Raw genomic sequence first — 25143 nt, 5'->3', positions numbered from 1 at the left:
ATTAGAGATTGTAAGTCAGCTGTAGTCCCAAAACCGCACAGAAACATGTTAGAGTGCATACATGTTGGGAACACACTCTAGAGTATTTTCCTGTTCACAATACTTCCATAGCACCTCCCAAACTCTCATACTACACAGCCTTATAGACAAGGAAACCTAGTCCTGGGGAAAAAAAACAATCCCAATCTCATGAAAAGCAACAAACAAGATCAACTCTCTAGAAGAGAAGAATGAGGTAAAATGTCTCCATTTCCTTTTCTAAAAGTGCCTGAGAGGATTTTAATTAGAACATGTTTATAACCAGGAAGACAAAGAACCTTTAGGTGCTTTATTATTATTGATAAATAATGAGAGAGTGAATGAAGGGTAAGGAAGTAAATGCAGCTGTTAGATTGTTAGTTACTCTTCACCACATTAAAACACTGGCCATTAAAACACCGATACTCAACATTGGCCACACTTCCCATCTCATTTAAGAGGTGCCACTACTTATTTTATACCTTTGGTTTAGTAGTTTTCTTGGGGCCCCACTCTGGAAGAACTTCTCTATTTTCTACAGTCTCTTCGGCGTGGTCTAATGAGGCAGAGGTCACAGAACTTGCTTCTTGTTCACTTTGCTTTGCAAGGTTAATTATTCCTGAATTAAGGGAGACATTATTTAAATCCTAGGTCTCATCAGCATCTTCATGATAGTGTGTCAATTATAATTCAGTAAAAGCTGGGGGCAAATTGTGATACTTTCATTATGTCCAATAATATTTTACTACTCAAAGGAAGAACTTACTAACTTGCTGGAATAGTTCTAACTAAAGTAGCAGAATTTCATCCAAATCCTCTTCCAGTCAAAAAGAGAAGAGGAAGCCATGAATTTAAATCCCTTCATTAGGTATAAAATATATACCCTTTCAACAACAAAACAACATTCAGTAACTACTTCTAGGCATTGTAGGATCTCCTCTGCTATTTCATGTTCTTAGAGAACAATCTTTTAATATAAATATAATTGGAAGTACCTTTCTAGCAGAAAGCCAGCTTTTTTGTTTGCTATATTTGCACTATGCAAAATCGAAACATCAAAGAAGATATATGGTGCATATGAAATAAAGTGATAATTGTAATTTGGATGAGAAAGTGAGGGAGAGAAGAATTGAATGAAGATAGTCTAGGTAAAGAATGAGCTGACCCCATCATCTGATGTATACTACTTTTTTGTAACATCTCTTCATGACAATTTAATTAAGATACAAACCTTACAAGGTTGGTGCAGTGAATATTAGCATTAAGATCAGAACAATCTTACTGCTACTGACTTCTTATGAAGCAATTCAATGCTTGCAGTTTCTGTTCAATTTGTTATAATGACAGTGTTTAATCATGGGCTCTACTCTATAACACACTGCTGAATTGAGGTCACACATGTGGCCATTCAAGCATGCAGCACGTAATCTATAACTAAGATTTCTCTTCTGAATCCTTCTTAGCTGGACCATTAATTAACAGTACACTTATTTTAAAAGTAATAAGTATTAAAATATCTTTTATTTAGCTTTGATTTGAAACAAGCAAGGGAGTCTGCAATAAAGCATGCAATGTGTGTTTGCAGCCTATTATACCACTACAATACTGCACTGGGAACATTGCTAAATCAACTGAATTCTAAGATGTTTAATTAGAAACCTTCTGTTATGCATCCTATGGACATATAAGAGAGGCTTCTCTCCTCCTAGGTTCAATATATGTCAGCTCATTAGGAGAACATATATCTGATGGCCTTAAAATAAGCTCAAACTTGATATTTAACTTTACATGCTAATTACACAGAATCTTTCTTATAGAAGGATACAGATTTATACAAGTGAAATACTCACAACTTCTACAGGAGCAATAACTGGACAAAGTGCTAATCATCATAACCCAAATAAATGAGTGACATTGCATTTGGTCAAGATAAAACAATACCCTTCTGCATTAAACAAATCACTTTTACTGTGCTTTCTGCTGTATCTGTTGTACTGACTATGAAAATTTCCCTATTGTTAATGCTACATGATTTTTAATGCTATTAACATATATATTAATAACTCCAGAGCTTTCCAAAAACTTATATAAATAGTCAATGTTTGTTTATAACAAATGCACAGACTTCAATGGAACTATTTACTAACACAAAGTTATTTTCTGGAGCTTTGATGAGTTGCCAGTCCTTTTACACCTTTGTCAGCTCTTGTTTTACAGCTTAAACACACACATAGCTCATAAGTGAGAGTCAGGTACTTTATGTTCATATACAGAAATGTGTTTGCATGAGGTAGTAAAGTAATGAAAGCCTTGTTTGAGGTCAAGGCCATATATTCAGTGGAAGAGAATTTATGCATTGAGGCCAAATGAGTCTTTAGCTCAAATCCAGTATCAAAAGCAAGTCTTTATGAATTTATCTTTTCTATGTCACAACATGGTTGTGCTTTGTACTTTGTACAGTGTGATCCTGAATATTGCTGAACATCCATATTCTTTTTCAAGTCAACTTCCAAGGCTGTCATATGGCCTTTTTTCTTCAAGTACTGTTTCTTGAGAAAAGGCTTTAAGTACTAAACTAATTTTTCTTTCTCAGATAAGCATTTTGTATAACAAAATTTCCATATAGCTCAGGTCACAAACTTGTTAACCTTACGCATTCATAAAGAGAGTATCTTCTGCTCCACATTTAACATTTCTGTTATCAATTGCCATTATTACAGGATTTCTGCTAATCAAAACAGAGGCCAAGGCAGAAATAATGTGATTTTCAGTGTAATTGACATTTTACCTGAGGAAGCTGGTTTGGGAAGGCGACTTTGAAAAGGTCGTATCCCTTTGGCAGTCATGGCCGGATCAGATGTTGAGTGACTAATTACACTTTCCACAGACTCCTGGCTCTTAGCTGCTGAAGGCACTTCTCTCTCAAGAGTTTTGGCTTTTACTGAAGGAGCTGAAAGAGGAACTTGCTCAGGTGCTGCAAAGATTCCCGTTTCCAAGGGTGACTCTTGCTTAGAAATGTGTCTCCCCGTCGATCGGTTCCCCGAGTCAGGCAGGGGGAAGGTTCCAATCCCGCTGTCCAGCGTCCTCATCTGGCAGCAAGACTCTAAGGCACAGGAAATTGGTGTGATGGGATGCAGCTAAAGGTATTTAAAGGCAGGGAAAGGATCTAGGGGGAAAAAAGGGCCTCTTCAAGGGAAGGGAAACATTTTGCACTTTGTGAGTGTGCTGTTACCTGTCAGTTGGACACTTTGTGTAACTGAATACAAGGAAATCCCTGTTGAGTTGCATGAAATTAAACAAGTGCCACAACATTGACAGTGGCCTGCTTTGGAGCAGCACTGTGACAATGGATAAGTGGGGCAGGTCCTGGAAAGCAATTACAGATGAAATTTTAAAATTATTTAGTTTGGAATCTCACAGAATGTCTGGAGAGTACCAGTGTGAGGGATGGAGTAGTGCAATATATTCCTTCCAGCATAAACCCACACTCCACAAAGGTTTGGCCTCTCCACCCATGTGTTTTGCTCATTGTTTCTCACACAATAAGGTTTTAACCAAAATGTATCACCTATTCTTACACAAAATTAAGATTTACAGAATTTCTTAGAGATACCCATCTCTCAGAGCATCCTGAAAACCTTGGACAGCAGCAGCCCTGCCTTTGTTTACCTTGTCACACTGGTCCTGCACATGCCAGTTTGGGTAAGTGTCCACAATGCCAGGCACCTTTAATACTTTTTTTTTGGAGCACTGTGGTCCCACACAGCCCTCCAGTTTATTCATCCTATTGGAAAGATGCTGTACAAACCATGGAACAGGAACAGTGTGTGCTCACTGCTATTTGAGCAACCAGCATGTGCAGGCAACCCCCCTGCCCTCTCATTCTGTATCAGTTTCCAGAGAATTCCCTTTTGTTCCTAAAAGGGGCAAACAATGTTGAAGAGCCTGTGATGGCAAGGTCCTTCTGAGAGCTATAAACACCAAGGAGAGAACTTCAGCCCCAATGGTTGGAAAATGAGCATAATTTAGGTTAAATGTCTGGAAACATCCCTTGACAGCAAGATCTTAAGTCTGTGGCAGACAATCCCAAAGGAAGCAGAGGAATTTGCTTTGAACAATTTAAGGCTACACTAGACTAAAGATATACTGCACTGAACAATTGTACTCTAGCAAGAGATGCAGAACATGGCTCAATATATCTTCTCCATCTCTCTTCTACATGTTTCTGAGTATTGACATTTTTTTTATGGTATGTCCAATTGTTATTTAAGTCTGTTGTAGTTGGCAGTGCTCTCTCAAGTTATTTTCATTAGTTTTTCCTCTGGAAGGTTTCTAATACTCTCAAAAATTTGGAAATATTTCTCCCCTGTGGCTTTTGCCTATTTGTTTTTGAACTAAGAACATTACCACAGTCATTCTTGTTAAATATCTTCATCTCAATGGGCCTTTCTTGATATCAAGGAAGAAACTACTTACAGATAAATTAAATATGTATTTCTATTTCATGGTTCTTGAGAAAGGAGAAGCAGCCTATATTTATGTGGTCCTCTTTGCCTTATCCTCATCACTCAGGATCAAAGAAGGACTGAAAGTCCTACAGAGAACCTGAACCTTACAGGGCCTGGCTGAGCTGCAGTGGCAAATTCTCTGTGCACTGTCTTTTAAAAGGGCAGTAAGTGACTCTGATTTCTCTCACACAATTACTGCATGCCAATAATTTCTCTCCAAAGGAGGTAAGTTGTGGAAGCCATGCCTGACAAGCACCTGCATTTTCTGTCACATTTTTGAGCTAATATGTCATAATGATTTTTGAAGTTGCTGAAGGTTTTTCAGGTAGCACGAAGAAAAAAAAAGGATTATATTTGGTTCTGCTGCATCAAAAAAGTATCCCATCTACTGAACCCTCTGATCTCAGCTATACTTCCTCTAACTTGTTTGTTTGTTTGTTTGTTTTTGAATAGCAAAATACCTAGATAGAAGTGGGAGTGTGGAAAAGCAATTTAAAATGCCAGGTGCTGCCCTTGCCATTTTTCTGAATATAATCAAGCAGACACAGCATGTTAGCTCATGGACAGGCAATTCTTCAACTAAGGACTGCTGGTGAGAGAGTTATTAAATAAAGGGAAATATGGAATAAAAAAGGATTTCTGTTATCTGCCTCTCAACCAAGAGACATCTGAGCAACCCTGGTTGTGTTGGAGAGGCAGAGAGACACGGAGTAAACTGAAAACATCAAAGAAACAGACGTCTGAGGAGTCTCCCCTCTCCTGTATGTATGATCAATGTGAGACCTGATTTGGAACCCATTTCCACAGGGATTCTAAAGGATCTTTCAGTGTTGTTTCCTTTCTTACCATTCTCTAAGGAAGGAAAAAGCCATTACCTCTGAATTGTTACAGGAAAATTAAATAAGATCAAAATGTATATCAAAAAGCAAAGCTACAGCCTATGATAAGGAGAACTGGAAGATGGAAACTTTTATCTTCTGAGAGCATTTCTTGAAATGACATATGGATTTCTCTTGCCCACTACTACCTTGTGTACATCTAGGAATGGACCATGAAAACAATGGCAGAGAATCAAAAGAAATTAATACTGAGAGCCAGACTTCCAGAATATACAGTCTCCTGCTGTTTCCAAAATAATTGGGAGAGTGATGAAGGAGCACACCAGTGGAATCACATTTAATTAAAAGGGAAAAAAGTTTTAATCAATTATATTCTTCCTTCATAGAGACTTTATCCATGATAGAGGAAATATACCAGGTGGAAAACAGATTTTTAAAGCAGCTCACAGAGCTCAATTTTTAGTTCTGAAAAACCACAAAAGGGTCTGGTTTTCAAAGTGCTCAATGCTTAGCAGCTCCCATTGCGACACTTAGAGCCAGTTTTTTGGAAAATTCTGTGACTCAGCTATGTTGAACAATCCTCAAAAATCTAGTCCTAAATCCAGAGGAAACCACAAAATTCTTTGCGGATTTTTATTTTTCATTACTGAAAGTAACTAATTCACCCCTAAATCTACATAATAAAAATGAAAAAGTATCTTTCAGAACAATTTGCATTACTGAAAGAACAGATATACATTAGCTTATGTTTCAAAAAAAAATTTGTGAAGCAAATGCAAAATAAAAAGTACTTTATACATCCCAGTGACAGCTTTCAAACAGCTTCATGGCCCATCTGATTTCATCAGCTGCACTGACACTTCAAATTACTGTTATCAGCAAGAGCTGCACAAGACTACATAATGAAAATATGTAAAAGTTAAATCTCTGGTGCTGTGACAGTACCACTCAGTAGATGAAAAATGACTCCATGAAACATTAAAGTCTGGAAAGAGTTATATATGAGCTTAATTACTTTTGCTTGAGAATTCTTCCTGGCATACCAGCCAAATTCCTTGCCTGTTTCTGATTTTTTTTTTCTTCCTCTTTCTTTGCCAGGGAAGAAAGAAGCTCACAGAATGGTATTGATTTTATAGTGGACATCTACATTGGGTTTATAGTGGATAGACTCATCATCAGCCATTTCTCTGAATAATCAGACTAGAACCAAAAGCCTGAAATAACCCTTCCCCTCCCTCTCATCATGGGGATTTGAGTCTGGACCTAAAACAAAGTCCCTGGAAGTCCTACTGTAGAGGAGAAATTTCAAACTGAAAACAGAAACGAGGAAGAATTTCTATTTCCTGGAGGTCAAGAAACTCCTGACTGCATGCGGACCTCTTGATGACAGGGTATTGTAAGAGCTCAGTGGAAAATTTGAGGAAGACCTTTAATGTTAAGAAGCCTCTTAACCACAGGAAAAAGAATGAGTTATTGCATAGAAAGTTTTTTGAAATTTTTCTGAACTGCTTCTCAATAATTTTCAAATTTAATATTTTCACGCACAAGACAATCCTGCAGTTCATGTGCTCCGTCAGCTGGACACCACTGTAATTTGTGCAGCTGGACAATGCTTTGCAATATTGCATCATCACTGGTGCTTCATCAGCATTTTCTGGTGTCAGTAGGTCACCAAGGTCTCTTCAACACAGAGTCAGCACCCAAATTAGAGATGGAATAAAAAGGATCTGTGGAAACTCTGCACTGCTCTGAGGGTCTGCACAAGAGGAGAGCAGGAAAGGGACATACACTCAGGCTGGCAGGTAGCAGGAATTCTAAAAACCAGTTCAGCACAGGGGAAAAGAACTCTAGCAGCTCATTCTGTAGGGTTTTTTTTTTACATTTTCCTCTGAAATGCAAAAATTAAAGAGTTAGAAGTAAACATACCCCACTGATAAGAACTGACAGCTTAGAATTAATTGAAGTATTTTAGGGCATTCTCCTGAGCGTAGATAATTTAAAAATGCATCTTAAATACCAGCAACAAATCATTAAACCTAATTATTCTTCAACGCTTTTTTTTTATTTCTTCCGAAACACTTGCCAAAAAGATATCAGAAACACATCATCTCCATCTCAGAAAGCATCCTTGGTACCATTCATTGGAGACTGGAAGGGAATACCCAGGGAAGCTGAGTGCTGACCCTGCTTTGTGTTCCCTCAGAAGTGCTCTGGGTCACTGTGAGGGTGAGAAGAGCTCTCCCTCTGAGCTGGCACCATGCTGCTTTCTGCTGTTTCACAGCACCCTCCTCTGCTCCTCTTTTCATACAATGCATGTGAAAGGAAAACCAGTGTGGGGGGAAAAAATAGAAGGAAGCATAGAACATCTCCTGTGAAGGGAATTGCTTCCAGCACAACATAAGAAATGTGGGTCCAGCCCTGATTAAGTTCTACACTGATGGTTGCAAAATAGTGTATTAAAACAAGCAAAATCCATCCCACTTTTAGATCAGGGATGTGTTAGTCTTTCTAATGTTGAACCTATGGTTGAGTCCTAGCACATAATGAAGAGGTTTTATGAATTTCATAAAGAAGACATAAGATGGTGACATATCTTTTAAACAAAGCTTCTGATTATACTTTTCTTCAATAATGTGAAAACATGCTTTTGCTAAGGGGGACATAATGCCACATGTTACTGCAAACAAACCTTTAACTGAATAACTGGGGAGTGTTTCGTAATGTCTCCTCAGGTAAAGTAAAGATTCACATTCTAATAAAGTCTTTTTATGTTGCATCCTAAATGAGTTTCACAGATGCTCAGTCTATTCACAAATCACATACAAGCCCTGCTTTACACAGGGACTGTTACACTGCTGAGAATTCTGTAAAATAACTCATGGCTATTTTGACCACCTATTTAAAACAATATGTGAGTTTTTCTATGATTCTTGAATAATCCATAAAAATCTTTGCAGAAACCACAAGATGCCAAGTTTTACTCACAAAGCTAAAGTAAGGCATCAGTCAGCATCCTATTGAACAGGTATTTGTGCATAAATATCACTCAAAATGGTCAGGCAATTCACCCACTTTGAATTACATAATGAGAGGAGGCACTCCTGGATGGTGGCACAGAGGAAAGGACTTCCAGGTTGGAGAGGAAATAGTTACAGGTCCTGGTGTGCTGTAACTGCAGTTCTGCCTCTCTGCCCACTTGTGCCACGAGGGACAGAAGGCAGCTGCCTCTTAGCGCTGCTGAGGGGACTGAGAATTCCAGAATAACCTCAGCCATTCCCCACCATGAAACACACTGATGGCTACCAGATGCAATTACTGCAAACAGACCCTATTTCTACTTCAAATGACACATAAACAGTTTCTATTTAGAGGTGGCAAAGTTACAGAAGGCTTTATGTTACTTAACTTCGATGGCCAATCTATCTTAACATTAAAAATAAACAGCAACAAAGAGGACAAATGTATTTTATGTCAGAAAGATCACAGGTAGTTCTGCTTGCATCAGGCTTTCTAGGCATAATACTAGTAGCACAGGGACATATTTTCTTTAAAAGAAGCATCCCACCTCATGAAAAATGTGGAATCCTCCCCTGTGTTCACCACTACAGCTGGTTTGAGATATTCCTCACATAAATTTTCAAGTTTTGGCCTACAAAACTGTACATGATTGACAGAAATTTCAGCTGAAATCTTTAAGTATCCACCAGAATTCTCCACAGAAAGCAGGCATTTTCAGGAAAAAAAAAATCAGTCAAAAATAGCTCTGTATCAAGAACAGTTTCACTGGGAAATTTCCAGCAAGCTGTTTTCAGAAGTACAGACTCAAGCCTTGACAGGTTTTGAGAGGTAAATAACACTGAATAAGCCTTCTTCAAGGAGTATCCAGGACATTAAAAATGGAAGGACATAGTTCCCATCAGTAGCAGAATAAACAAATTCTCACAAATCACCTTTCTTTGCATTAGAGCGTTCAAGAGTTTCCACTAAGCTGTCATGGGGAACCAGATAACATCTACTGCCTTTCTTCTGGAACACAAAGGGAGTAGAGCTTCTCCTAGCATTTTGAAACACGCCAAATTAAAAATTAATAGATTTTATTTTTTTTTCTTTTCAGAAGAATATTTCAAATGTTGATAGGTCCCTGCAAAATTCTTTCAAAAGTTAATAAACATCTTTAAGCTACATGTGGCATTGGCAGGAAGAAGTTAAACTACAGATGGCAAAACAGATCTCTTTATTTGCACATCCTTCTCTTCATCTGCAATGCTAAAGCAACCACAAAAAAAAGTAAATGCATTTCTGCCAAATCGATGTCAATTTAAACTAGATTATTCCTTCTGGGTTTACACTATAATTTGATCCAGCTGATCAAAGATGAGTGCATTATTGTTTTCTATGTAGATCTGAGGTACAATCAGTGTGCAAAATTAAAAAACCCAAAGGCTATCCAAGGTAAAACTAGAAAAGACCCAACTTTTCACAGCCCTGCACTCCCCTGGGCACTGCACTGGAGCCATGGGATTATTTCCAACATATACTAAAGAAGGAGGAGGACTGTGCTGTGTATTTTCAAATAATGGAACTTCATTCATGGCTACTTGAAGCTGGGATTACAATTTATGCCTATTTATAATAACAATAAACTAAATAAATACAGCCTTTACCAACTTATTCAGTGGTTTTTCTATTTTCTTCCTAGTCATGCTTTATTTTGCAAAACCCACAAACTTCAATATGTCATTTATCCCATAAATTGTCAGCTGTCTTCACAGTTTTCCATGACCACAATAGCATCTGAAGTGTATTTTCTGAGTTGAAACAGATAATTGCTGCCTCATTTTAATTCCAGTCCCATCTTAAAATACGTTTCCACTAGTAAGTCAAGATTAGCTTTAATTATTAGGGAATACTAATGATCTTGTACTCCAATTTAGCAGTTATCTATGGACTTTTTTTTTTTTAACAAATGCTTCCTATCTTCCTCCAGGCATTTAGGTCTGGTCCCTGCATGCATGTAATGGTGGCAAGCTATGTGGAATAGTGTTGTTAAAGAGGACAAAATGAGCTGGAGAAGGAACTTAGATAATTTTTTAAATTTTCTACTCCACATCTCTAAGTGTCTATTACATACAAAGGTGTACGTGCACTTTTCCAGCTGGGGAAGTCTCACAGCCAATGGCATCTGGACTTATCTCTCTTGTATTATGCTGCTATATTTTCTTTCTAAAAGTTTCCTCACTGTTCTCAGGAGACAGGATATTAGGAATAGATACTATTTTAATCCTACTAGAAAAGATATATTGAGACATATAATTCATTTGAAGAGCAGCTTGAAGCTCTGTGTAATTAAATGAAGACTGGGTGCAGCCTGGCTGTCAATGGGGCCAGCCTAGAAATTCTTTGTGGAGCTATTCCTCTTTTCTGGTTGTATATCCCCCTTTGGCTTTACACTGCCAGTCAGCCTTACAACTTTGCAACTATCTCTGAGAAAGTTACAGATGAGTAAGAGCTCAGGAGAAGGAGAAGTCCTCACATCTCAGGCAAGGTGTGAATCCACAGTAAGCAACAGGTCTGCTGCCATGCAGGAATGGAGCTTTCCCAGGCTTTTTCACTGAGCAGAGCCTTCTGTTTCCCTCAGAAATGTGAAGGTTGGGAGCCAGCAATTGCACAGTGTCAGGAACACCTTCCTGAGGATGGCTCATTCAAGGTATGGGTGGATGCTCCCCTTCTAACAGGAAGGACACATCCCAGCTCTCAGAAATCCTGCCTGTAAACAGCAAAGCCCAAGACAGGATGGTTTGTTATCTACCCAGGTGCTAAGGGCTGCCTCAGCCATGCCTTTCCCAGGTCACCACAGGCCTTCATCTCTCTCACTTTATGCCCCAGTTCTTCACATTAAAACACAGAGCTAATCCCACTTCTCCATCCCTGGAGTGCTGCCATGAGGATAAAGGACGTGGATGTTTGGCAGTCAGAGCATTTCCAACCTGCAGTGCCTGCCATGAATAATGCTTGAGCACAGATACCTCCACTCAGCTTTTCTGGAGCTTGTTCAGGAATTAACAGCCAGCTGCAAAATACTTACAAGAAGCATTAAGACTGGGGTTTTGCTGGTATTATTAGAGGCAGCTGGTTTATTTTAAGAATAACTGCATTAAACCACAGTTAGAGAAGTGAAGAGGTCACACAGCATCTCAGAGACATGGGCTGCACACAGTGCCCAGGGGAGCTTTTGGCTGTTCCATGTAGGGCTGCTGCTCACTGATGACTGGAGGCATTTAAGGATAACAGGATGGGAGCACTGATTTACTTGCTGTTAAGCAACTCTCTTATAAATTGGAGTTTGGTTTCACTCACAGTGAGATATTTTCTTTGATTTTCTATTCCCAACAGATAGGACTAGGGATAGTGCTTTAAGCAAAAATGCTGTCTTTGGTAAACATGGACCAGTTTCTAAGTGCATAGGAAGCTCTGGGTTTTGCAAATGCACTAGTGAACCTGCTATATTTATTCTGTAACATCACTGCTTTTTGTTTGTTAGTACAAAAAAAACCTGAAATTAAAGCCACATGAATATTAAATGAAGCTTTAAATAATTTATTTTTAGTTTTGCCCTGCAGATGGCTTTACTTAAGGGTACTGCTAACAATCACTTAAAATATACATGCACACCTGAAAAAAACTGATTTTATTTGTTAATTAATGAAAAATTATTAATAGAGTGAGAGCAAAAAGCTTTAAGTAACTTTTAGGTGCACTAGAATCCTTCCATTCTGGTACCTAAGTTCCTCCAAACCAGCTGAATCAATGTGGAACTAACTGCAGGCAAGCAGGAGCTGGTAAGAAACCATCATGATTTGAAGCCAGAAGAATGAACTCAGATTTTTTTTCAGGAATTCTGTTTTTTTGCAAAAAATGCATGCCATGTTATGTGGTGCTACCAAAACACCATTAGGATGACAGCTTTGAAACAACATACTGCACCTCTGCTTGTTAAAGAAAGGAAGTAAAGAAATTATTCACTGTAAATATATTGATTGATTTCTTTTTCTTTTCCTAACAGTGAACTGTCCAAACACTGAAAAATTGAGTTAATCTAGTATTAAAAACTATGCACTAACTGTATAGGTATTATTTCTCTCTTAGAGTGATTTTTTTTAGAGTCTGTTTTTCTATGATCTCCAATTATGACTAATTGCATAATCATATGTCAACAATTCAGGTGTCAGACTGAAGACATGAATCAAAGCTCAAACTCAATTAAAAACAGCAAAAAAATTAGCAATAGGCATCCTATCCTCAGAGTGAGAATCTGGAAAGGCAGATGCCAATACAGCTCAAACTTAACTGATAATTCAGGTAAAAATGTATTTTTCATAAAAGTTACACTAGATTTCATTGTAGAAAAGGAGCATAAAGTCCCTGTGAGCACAGATGAAACATGTTTAAAATAACACATCCTCACTAGAAATGCTTTTCAGTTTGCTCAGTTGTACTTCAGCTACATGAATTAATGGGAAATGCATGACTGAAGTTTCATACACACATCCACAGGTGGCCCTTGCCAGGAGCAAAAAAACATGTAAAGTAAAAAAGTTTCAAACAGAAGGACTCACACTGCTATAGAGAATACCAGTGTGTGCTGTCCTGTAAGAGGCAGGATAATCAGGCACAGTCCTGACTGGAGTGATAAAAATGAATATAGATTGGGCTAGACTGTAAAATACTGTAAATCAAGACAGCAGCACCAACTTCAGAGTGGCAGAACCTGGCCATCCTGTTTAATTGACATTTTAAGCCTGAATGAGACCAGCAGATTCTCAGTATCTTGAATGATAATTAGACTGTATCCTATATATAATGCATAAAGAGACAAACTTCTCATTCTAGTGATAAAATTTGGTATTTCTGGGAGAGTAGATGTAATGACAAAGAAGGAAATTAACAGCAAATCACTGTGGCTAATAAGGAAGTGTTGAGCCAAAATATTAATTCTCTCCACAGAGGGAAGACAAGCTAGACAGTAGGCAGCAGCAGAGCTGTAGAAGAATTGGCAATTAGACAAATGCTATGTGTACTATCTTTAAAGTACAAAGAAATGATTTGTCTTTGCCAGACTCTGAAGAAGGTAAGCTGACATAAATTAGAAGACATTAATGGATGTTAGTTTCTTATTATTCACATTGGCAAGGTTCTCCATCATCTTCATGAAAATACAAGTATCAACTAGAAAAATGCACAGAAAGTTTCACTCTGTTATCAGAGGCTCCTCCAGACCATCACTTCAAAATCAACCCCTGCAGCAATGTCCAAATGCCAAACAGGTCAAGAACACAGCACAGCTGACACTATTCATCCTGTTCCTAGTGCTCCAAACACACATAATGGCACTCCTCTCTCAGCTGTCTGCTCTGCTTGTTCACCTTCTCACCCATAAAAAACCACACACAAAAAAGCAGGCATTTATAATAAAGTTCCACTGAGAATGTGCAGAGCAACTCAGTAGGAGGAAAGGATATTTAGTCAGCTTTATGCACCAGGGTGAGTATTTGTGATGAGCAAGAGCTGGAATGGTAATTAAGGTGCTGCACGCTGCCCTGGAAGGCCACTCAACAGCAGGACCACACCACACCTTCAGCAACACAAATATTGCAGCACAGCAACATGGGATTGCTGAATGTTCTGCAAAGTCTCCCAGAGAGATGGCACACTGGTCAGGGACAGATGTAGAACAATATCCTTGAAGATTTAAAAAACTTGAGATGAGGTCCCTGAGCAGGACTTCCAACCTAAGGGGATGTTTCTAACACAGGACAGTCAGTTGTTCTTGCAATGTCTACTAGTTATTAAACCAGATTTCCCATTAGTGCTGACTCATTTCAGCTGCTCTGGTTCAGAAAACAACAGCCACAGGTCATTTCAATGGTGTTGAGGGATCAGAAAATGAAGATTTTGGAGTACAAAAGGGGAAGAATAGTGCTTGACAATTGCATGGAAATGTAAATGCTTTGGGGATATTACATGGAGGCAGCAAATGGCATAAATTTAGAGACTGACTGAGATATTCTGGTAAGTCAAAATACAAATGGAACTGCTTCTTATCCAGATGATCTCAGTTCTGTTTATGCACTTCCAAATGTGACACCATGGTAGATAAGATTGTGATGGTCTCTCCCATCCTTCAGGACACTTGTGGCATTAGAGTTTAAGCCTTTTTTGTTTTGATTTTTTTTTTTAATGAACAAGTTTGGATCCCATCATTGCTAGAGGCAAGCAATTTATTTTACTATTTATCAATTCATCATTGTTGTAGCAATTGGGAACCTATCCCTTTGGATTAACAGCCAAGCTGGAAGCTGGTTAGATATGGCAAGTGAGCAGATTTTTAAGTTGCTTGCTATGCTGAACTCCCATTTTAGGGCTCTAGCACACTTCCTAAGCAATACAACCAGCACCTACAGATCTAACACCAACCTCTCACCTTCCACATGCACTCAGGGCTTGGGAAAACAGCTTTGTAATGATGTGCAAATAAATCCATGTGACCTTGTACCATTGCTCATATAGGGGGTTCATGAAAAATCTAATACATTATCACAACCTGTATCAAAATGCAACATTTCACAGATGTGAAATAGGAACAGACCCAGGCTGGAAAGGGATTCAGTGATAACTGGTTTTGCTTAATGACTTTTATAGACAAGCTCATGTGTAGAGACTTGTAGGCATTCCACAGCTTTGCTGAGTGGTGATGGGGAAGATAAAGCAAACAATTTCCCTTTATCTGAAAATGTGTAAATGAACGAATCAACTGCTATATCAGTTATGATTGCTAAATGATTCTTAACTTCTGTCAATGGCCTGATGAAAGGAATTGATTCTGACAATGATAAATTGTTTTCTCAGGCATTGAGACTTCATGAAAGAGAGGATTTCTTTTGAGGTGAGATGACATCATATCAGTTGAATATTGTTCCTCATTACATGCACTGGAGGCACCCAACGATTTGCTGAGCATTTAAGCAAATTGTGGCTTATCCCTTTGCCTCTCCACAGTGATGTGGATCACCTCTCTCTACTGAATGCACAGGCTATAACACAATAAGTTGCTCACCATCTCTCCTCTCTCACTGTTACATTTATCTCAGTAATCCATTACAGACCTCACATAATCTGTCTCCAGGTTTTGAGGGTTACTTAATGTAAATGGGTTTGCTCAAATACATCAGACTTAATGGACATGCTTTAGGATGATGCATGTCACATTTAATGTATTTACCACATTAATCAGGCTTGTTTCCTTCACATCTATTTCAATTCCCCAAGAATGAGAAAACATGAATTTAATAGATGTTTACTTATTACCCCAGTAAAAACACCCAGTTTTAGTAGTTTGCATAATGGTGGACAAAACCAAATGACTGGTTTGGCAGAGGAGGGTGTCCAGTATTTTTTTTTCTCTCATTGGAAACCTGGTACAAGCTTATTACAAGCAGGGGGACTGCTGTTGTTTTCAACAAACTTTGGAATAAGACATTAGATAATTTATATAACTAAGCACTAAGAGTATGTACATTAAATGGCACATTCAGAAATGAAATGTGAAACATAATTCTTCAATTCCAGTGTTCATCAGATCTAGATTTCAGAAAGAAACCAAGAGAAAAAAAAAGGCAGATGGTACTGGAGCAAGGATCTGTTGGTTAGAAATGGTTATTGGTATGGATACAGAAAGGCTCTGAATGGTAGTCTGGATTTGTGCTTGCCCACACAAGCAGTGACCACAAATTTCAAATGATGCAGGTGAACAAACATGAGGAGAAAGGTGAGAAAAGAAAATGGATCTATTTGTGGGAAAAACACACATAAGGACCAGGAAGAAAAGAGAAAAAATTTATCTGGAGCACTTCAAAGAATGCAGGCCCTTGTCATAGAAAAGTCTGCTCATGGAGTGTGCTCTCTTATTATCATATATATAATTTCATAGTATGCCACTGGATGCTGAATAAAACAATATCAGAATACAAAAGCCAAGGTTATCATCTTTAGTATTTGATGTCAATACAAATAATTGTAACATTGACATTTCATTTTAAGTCAAACCCACCTCTATCTGCAAAGTTACATGTTCTTTGCTATCAATATATCTGTAAAATTGCTATCAAGGAGCTGGCAGCTTATCTATAAAACTTGCTGTGAAGGACTTTCCTGGTTTCTACTGAAAATGGGCTTTGATCACTTTGCTGCATGTAAAGCTTAAATGAAGGGATTTTAAAACACAATGCAACATATAAAATACTCAGTATATTTCCTCTCTGGAACATGAAGCATCTAAGGAATTCTACCAAATCCTCCCTAAAGAAGACAAATCTCAAAAAAGTTTCTCAAAAAAATAAAGTTTCTTCCTTTTTCTGACCAGATTGCCTTTAAATTACACTGCAAAACCCTTCTGAAAGGTTGTTCTTGGAAAGCAGAAAAAATGATGATCAAACCTGCCATGAGGCAGATGATTATCAAGAACTTTAATGGATTTGAGCACAGGGCTACAGCAGAGCTACAAAAGAATCCCTTGACCTCAGTGTGTGTTTTTGTTCTGGCACAAAGCACCAAAGCCTACAGTGCACTTTTAATGTTGCTTTAATAGTGTGGAAGCCCAACCCTCTACCTAGCCAGAGACTTTTCAAAACCCTTTTAAGCCTCTGAAGACATTTGCTCTGTATTATCAAGGTTCCCATTTAACGCTGGATGAATCCATTTAGAGCAACTGACCCGGACCTCTAATGAAAATTTGACAAATATTAGTTCCAAGTCCTTCTTCAAAGTTTCAAGAATTCTGGCTACATTTCATCTTCATAATCTTTGCCCAGCTGTGAATTTCTCTTGCAATTCTCCAAACAAACATCAGGGTCAATGCACAGTTAGATAATTTGTTTCCAGGACCTGTGAATCTTTCTGCTGTGGATTCCAACCCCAGCCTGCCTCAGGGATTTAACTCCCCACACAACTTCTGTAGGAAGTGCCTTGTGCTTCCAGTGGAGCAGGCAGTACCAAAGACCCCCAGATGGATTTTGGATTGCTATGACCAATTCTCCTCTTATCAAGTATTTTCTCTCTAGAGAACCCACAAGAAACTTCAGGTCTATTCAGCTTGTTAAAATCTATTTTGCTCTTACCAGTGATGTTATTTTGATGAAAAAATCTATTTGCAGTGCTGCCCCTGATATCCAAACTCAACAGGCTTTTATTATACAATGAATCTGGCCTTTTAGCTCAATCAGTGACATATTATATATAACATTTGAAACCAGAAGCTTTCCAGTTCAATAAAACAACTCCTTCAGATGAACTGCCCATGCTTCCACTGAATTTCAGTGCTTTAGATCAGAAGAGTTTGATTCACTTATGTTGCTAAGGATGAAATGCCTGCTGGAAACCCACAATGGTAAATAAACACATTCACATATTGAAATATCTGTGACAAAAAAAGAAACCCTCTTTCTTTTTACTGAAACCTGAGTGTAAATTTAAGAACAGACTTGAAACTTTCTCAGACATTTCTCATCAGCCTATTTAAGCTGAGGCTGTGTTTTGTGTGAAGCCTGAGTATATCATTAGCAAAAAGCTTATTCCATGCTGACTTGCTCTTCTAGCAAAATTTCACCCATTTGGGGTAACAGAAATGGAAACTGGACCCAGAAAAATTATTATTATCACGCAACTTTCAAACTGGGGTTTGATAAATCACCAAATTGCTGCTGTCTGAGAAAATGGCACATTCAGTCTTTCCCTTCAGCCTCAGCAGAGGCTGATACCAACACTGAAGAATGATATGATTAATTACAACTAAATTTCCTGTTCATTACAGATACATTCCCAAAAAGAAAACAGCCTGTTAATTTGTGTATACTCAGAAATACTGTTGCTGCATACCCTACTATTCCCATGTGAAGTTGTCTGCAAGAATGAATTCTTCAGTAATTAGCATTTGTTTGCTTGTGCCATGGATTTTTGACTTTTCCCTTGAAGCTGTTTATCAATGAAAATTCTGAATGCATTTTAATTAATACAATCACACTTTTCCAGGAGAAGCTGCTAATTTGAAGCAGTAGTTGAAATATGAAATATTGAACTTTTTATTGCTTTGTTCCTCTCAAGATGTCTAATTATTACATTCTGTATGTAAAGGTGTCATCTGTAACTGTCTTGTAAGTTTTTGGGTCATTGTGACAATGGGGAAATTGAAGACAAATAATGACACTTCTACTCCCTTGGGGGAAACAGAATTCTTTTTCTTTGTAAAATGAAGGTGCCTTTTTTTTATGTTTACATGGGAGCAATACTGTCAGGAGCTGGACACATCATCTGTGCATTCAATAAAGGAATTTTATTTCTAGGAATACTTGAAGACCCTGCTGTACCTGTCTGAGCTGGGGAGTCTGCCATGACATGAAGAGGAAGCCAACCTTTTCATCATGTCCTTTCCTCTTAGGTACTTCAGTATTTTCCACTTCATCCCTCTTTCAAAACACAACTTTGTTGCAAAGGGCTTGAGGGAAGAGCTCTGAGGATGACTGGACTTCAAAGGGATCCTCAGGGATCCTTAGGTCTGCTGTCTGTGGGGGTGGCAGCGCTGGCAGCATCTCTGCTTCCTCACTGACACCACAGCAAAGGCACCCAGGGTGTAACACATTTTAAAAAACTTTCAAAACGGTTTAAAAATATATTGAAGAACAACATAGCACAATATAAAGACTGCTTCATATGGAAATGATCATGTGTTCCTGAGATATAAGTATATGAGGAGGGAATTTGTATATAACTGGGCATTGTTGCTTTCCCTCAACTGAGCAAATCTGAAGAGCCAGCAAAATACTTCAACTGGTTTAGATCAGCAATTGACAATTAAAAGCCTGGCAACTGGTATTTTACACAGTTTTTCCATTCATACCCCTTTTTTCCATTCATACTCTCACTGTTAGAACGTGCTGAACCAGAATTGTCTCACATTGCACCTACGTGGAGCACTGTTATTGGTACCTTGTTTATTGGTTAACCGGGCAGGACTGCTGTCAGTTTAGTAATTTTAGTGACAGCTACAGAAACACACGCTTTTCCTGCTGCATAAAGAACATTTTCCCTGCTTAATGATAGCTTTTCTACTCTACATTCAGCTCTAAGTCTGTTTTCATAAAACCCAGTAGAATAAATGCATTAAAATACAGCAAAAAACCCCACAGCAAACTTTGTTTTCTGGGGAAATGGCCTTAAGCTGATGGAGAGTGGATTCAGGAATTAGTAAGAAATTGTTTACTTATAAGGGTGGTGAGGCCATGGAACAGGTTAGTGAGAGAAGCTGTGGCTGCATAGAGTTCCAGCAGGGGGAAAAAATCAGTATCTTTCTATGAAAACTTTTGTATCAGAAAAATGCCAGAACCTCTATAAAGAAATTTTAAAAGCATCTGACAACCACTATGTCCTGTCAGAGACTTGGATTTGGTGCCTGTGGGAGGAGCAAAATATTAATACTCTCAAAAGCCCCCAGAACTATCTATTACAGGATACAATGACAAATAAAATATCAAAATATAGCAACTAGGCCTCAGCCACAATCACCAATTACACTGATGAACAACAAGGATACTGCAAATAGGTTTTTTGTTTTTTGCTTTTTTGTTTTGGTTTTTTTTTTTAGTTTTTTTTTTAATCTAAATTAAAAAATTTAAACATTTCACATAGTTCAAAGTAAAAGCTTTGAGAATTTTTGGTATAGAGGCAAAAGAATTATTTCAGTATGAGGAAAAATAATTTTGAACAATCTTAGGTGAGGTATTCTGTGCTGGGCAATTTCTGGTACCAGAAAAGAAGTCCTTTATGTACACCATGAGAGGCATGAATTTCTGTTTGTGAATTTCTGCTCGTGCCTACCCACTGACAGAATGCCCTCAGAGTCTTACACTGTACAAAGTTCTTGCAATTCAGCTGTTGTCATGGAGCCAGGTGATGGCTGAGTTCTCAGAGAGGGAAGAGTTTAGGGATCTTTCCTTCAGGTAACACAGCCAGAGTTTATCTGTCTGAATTTGGGACTGAAAGGGCTGTACAAGTCAATGAAGCATGCAAACATTTTCCTACTGCCCCCAAAAGAAATGTGTTTTGACATGATACCTCTGCTTGGACTTGCTGGTTTGGCAGTACCAGTGAAATGAAAGAGATTCTGGCAAGAAAAAATGGAATCAGATTTTAACTTTTTAATGAAATTTTTTCACTGCAGCCTCTATCTGCAAAGGGAACTTGCCAAAGGTGAATTTTCCTTGTTCAGTCAGTTCTTTATATTGGTGACACACTGCTCTAATACAAACCTCAGATTTCTGTTTTGTCCTCCATTACCTATTAGATATTTTTACATGTAGTAAAATTAAAAATTAGTATGTGCCAGTCACGAGGCAGGGTGGATGATGCTGCCCTTCCATAGCAAAGGCAAGTTTATTTTCAATAACAGCTTTAAAGTGTTTTGAACAGACACCTGTTTGCTGTTCCTTGTGGTTTAGTTTATCACAGCAATTATTCTGCTATTTACATTTTATTCTGAATTTTACTAGTTCAAGGCCACATGACAGAGTTACAGTATGTCAGTATTACTCCCACTGAAAGTGCCATGCACAAAAGCCCTTATGTTAAGCCATTGTGTGTAACCCCCTGTTCTTGGAGGCTGAAATGATCTTTCATAACCCAAGGCCCTCTAATCAAACATTGCATTGACCCACAATTGTAATGGTGTGTACTCATCTCATGCATTCAATGAAATCTGGCTATTTAGGAGCTAAATGAAGGCTAAAGCTGACATAAGGGGGCAAAAAACCAAAGTAATGAGAATAAACATGTCTTTTTTGCAAGTGACAGCAATACAATCCAGTGTAAAATATAATTCTGTACCTATCACATGACTCTGACATGTAGTCCTTGTCATGGTGTCCTCCTCTTCTTCTTGCAGGTTTTCTGTGACTACTTTAGCCTGTACACAGTGCAACAACAAAAGTGAAGAACATCTGTGACTCTGTTTATGTTGCTTCATGACAACTACAGAATGTTTTGCAGAAATAAATCAGAGTAAAGTTACATGGCAGCTGTGGAATATATAACCTGTCTTAGTCTATGAATGATGTCTGACGATAACAACTTTAATTTCATTCAAAATCACAATATGCAGCAATGAAAAATACCCTTGGAAGATGCACTTCTTCAAAATAAAAACCTAATATATGGTGTGGTATCTCCTTAGTTCAGTTTGCAAATACTGAACTTTGTCATTTTTATTCCCACCTCTGTTTGAAAGCATTTATTAGCTAGACAGAGAGAAAAAATTCATTTAAGAACGCAGTGCACTCTAAGAGCCTGTGTGTGGTATTCAAGTTTGTGCAATTCAAACCCCTCAGATATTATGGGTTTTTTCCAAGATGTATCCTTGCCCTGTCATTTTGCACTCCTATTTCCCAGGTGTACAGATAATCTGAGTCCCTCCCTAGCACACAGTGAAATCCCCCTCCCTCCATCACGTGCCATCAGTGGCCACCATTCAGTTTCAAGGACATATCATATTTTTCTGCCATGCTCCATAAATCAAACAGGAATAAAGATACTTCCAGGGTGATGAGAGGACGAAAGGCAGCACCACAGAAAAATTTGCTTTCAATATCTCAGGGATCTTAAATTATTTGCTAATCACTCTGTGCTGTTTTAAACTGCTTATAGCGTGCTTACAATAACAAGAGCACATTTTGTGATCTAAACCACTGGAATTTATCATCATTTGCATGACATATCTTTGATCACAGTGTAAATCCTGCTGGCTGGGTTACACAAGTAGCCCTGTTGACCTCTTGTGAGCAGCCTAAGTATGACACCAAAGACTTGCTCTCCAGATTTTTAAAAGTGCATTTATCATCTCTTAATCCCAGGGATTTGATTACATCTTTTCTTTCTTATGAAATGCCTCTCTTCAGGCTATGGAAAATGAGGAGGTGAGTGTTCATTTGGCCCCCAGTTCCAGGTGGAAGAGTTTCTCACATTTGCACAGTGCATGGCCAAGTGCTGCTGTGACATTTCACAATATCGGGATAGATCCCTGGGTGTTCCCCAAACACACAGACTGAGCACACAGAGTGCCACACAAAACTCCTGGTGCCTTGGGTTTGGTGCCTCGTGGCTGTTCTAAATTGCACAGGGCTGCAATAAAATCACAAAGATGAAATGAAGCAGTGCAGCACAAAAATGATTGTATCTCACCTTAAGCTCCAGCCAAGGACACGAAAAAGCACTGGAGAACATGGAATATCCTTGGTGTAGGCTAAAGTGTTATGTATTTCTGCTGGCTGGCCTTTAGAGCAAAGTGCTTTTTTGATGAACGCTAACGGGAAGTGTATCCCTCTGAAGGTGAATGCACAAGGCCACCATGGGTGGAACACTGCTTTTTCCATAAATTCAGTGGCAGTCCAGCAATAACATCCTTTGCATGAACAGAAATCAGAGGTAATTGGTGCGTATGTTATGGTGTAATAGTGCCTCAAGCCTTTACCTGGCACATCATAAGAAAAGTGATTTAATCATCAAAAATTAAATAGCTTTTAAAGGAAAAGATTGTGCAAGAAAATTAATGTTAGAAACTGTTCTGGCCAGGATTTAAAGCAGCAGTATATATCTGATAAGCAGTTTGGAAATACAGTAGCTTCTGCTCTGAACCGTATGACTGAGTGCACTTTGCATTGTTCAGAAAAGAAAAGAACTCTTCCTGGTTTAGGGCTTTTAAAAAGATTGATGCTGTTTTCTCCAAAAGCATTAATTTTGTCTTTTTATGAGGAAAAAAAATGCACAACAGGCCATTCTACTGGATGTGCCTGTTTTCAGTCACAGCTATCTCCCAGCCCTTTGCAATCTGCTTCAAAGTAAGCAGACAACAAAGAATAACTGGAAATGATAGTAATAAGATTCAAGAACTTTGAATTTAAAGACTTTGCATTGTTTTTCTTTTAGAAGTTTGGAGGACAAGATGAAATACCACATACTGAGGAATCTTAAGGTATATCTCTTTCATAAGTTAGCATTAATAACTGTAAGCACATTTAAAATCTCATTATTCTGAATGTCATCAGTCTCTTGGCACTAGATATTTCTTTCAGGAATTAAGTGCCACAGCAAACACAATATGAAATTCAAAAAAATGAAACATATAAATGTAACTTAATCTTCAGAAACCACACAAAAATATTTTGTAACAAAAGAGCATAGGGTGTAGCAGAAGTAATGCCTTTTCACCATGACTAGCATGTCCTTAAAAACTAAATAGTATAATTAGCATTTCTCCATTATTTATGTACATTAAGAACAATTTTTGTAGTTCCTTCACAAAATGAAGTGTGTTTCTTTAAGATATACTTCAAAGACTATTATTGCAGCATTTAGAAAGACTTCACAAAATGACAGACAAAAAGCACAGCAAATTATTGCAGCATTAGAAAATAATAAGTTAGAATGAAATTGTAGCAGCAATGTGTAGAGGTTTTGTACTTCTGTACAGTGAAGAAAGCTGTCAGGACCATATTAAATGGGGCATAGTTAAACTGAGTGGCTCTGATAAGGGGCTCTGCTCTGCTATCTAAGTTCTAGATCAGTTGGATTGAATTTCCTGCATATTGCACATTTCCAGACTTTCATTCTCTCTCTTTCCTTTCAGTGACACTACAAGGACAGCCTTAGATATGCTTATAATTTGTGGTTTTATAATGCAGGAGACATCTACATTTTCAAAGAAGAGATGATACCAGAGGAGTCAGGAGGAAAGTTTTCAAACACATTCATTTTGCATATGTTCCCTGTAAGTTTTAAAAAAAGTGACCTTGCAGATGTTCTCAGCAAAGACGTCTGTATTAAAGTAAAAAAAAAAAAAAGCCTGAATTTGAAACTATGTATGGAATGCCTTGAAACTATGTATGGAATGCCTTGACCTCAAGCATCTCAACATTAGCCCTAAGGTAGGAGTTTTTTCATTTCCCATTACCAAATTTTTTGCAATGTTCCCAGAGAATTTGTATTTCAGATTCCCCCAGTTGTATGTGCTGCACTTCAGTACCTCAGTTCTATCAGAGCAACAAAAGGAACAGCCTCAGCTTCAGAGCAAGTATTATACTTGGCACAGGTTTCCAGGCTGTTTGTTAAAATTGTGGTTATGGTTAATAATAATAATATGGAAAAGGCAGCTATCTCAGGAATGAGGAAAGAATGCTGTAGGGTTAAAGCATTTCTGCTCTCCTTGTGCTGGACTTTAAAACATCACAGGGAAGGTCCTTGCTAGGCAAGACATTGCTCATTAAATTCTAAGGTTAATTAAAAGAAGCTTCACCAGGAAGGGCACCCCTTCAGCCTGACTTTAGGTTACAGTCCTGGACTCTGTGTGAACACTTCTCAGTGCAGTAAAGTTAGTCCAGAACCAGACTCCAGCAGCTAACAGAAAACAGGGTCATTTTTCTTCTATGTTACAACATTCCTTCTCTCTGAGTAAATTAAATTATCAGGTACAGTTCGTACCTTGCTGAAGTATAAAACTAACTACAGGCTCTTAACAGGGAGGTTTTTTATGGCACAAAGTGAGATGCATGTCCAATGTATGTTTTTGCTTTTGAACCTTCCCTCTTAAGTGACAAATATTCCCAAATGTGGTCAAATAATTTGCCTTTTCCACATCAGCAGTGTACTTATCAGCAGTGTACTTTTTAGGCTTCATGACCTCT

General features: G+C 38.1%; 1 protein-coding gene across 1 annotated transcript in view; it reads right to left on the bottom strand.

Annotated features, from left to right (window-relative positions):
- The window catches only part of NCKAP5 (NCK associated protein 5), a 378197-nt gene that overhangs the window by 28193 nt on the left and 324861 nt on the right, over positions 1 to 25143 (bottom strand). Inside the window, exons 16-18 of the mRNA XM_031056009.1 lie at positions 21296 to 21374; positions 2807 to 3121; positions 501 to 637 (exon numbers count right to left, since the gene is read on the bottom strand). Of these exons, the coding sequence (XP_030911869.1) occupies positions 501 to 637; positions 2807 to 3121; positions 21296 to 21374 (531 nt within the window). The remainder of the gene's footprint in view (positions 1 to 500; positions 638 to 2806; positions 3122 to 21295; positions 21375 to 25143) is intronic.

The sequence above is a fragment of the Geospiza fortis genome, unplaced genomic scaffold (genome assembly GCF_000277835.1).
Source record: "Geospiza fortis unplaced genomic scaffold, GeoFor_1.0 scaffold112, whole genome shotgun sequence".
NCBI lineage: Eukaryota > Metazoa > Chordata > Aves > Passeriformes > Thraupidae > Geospiza > Geospiza fortis.
Note: the sequence above shows the minus strand (reverse complement) of the source record. Positions and strands in the feature narration are given on the sequence as shown.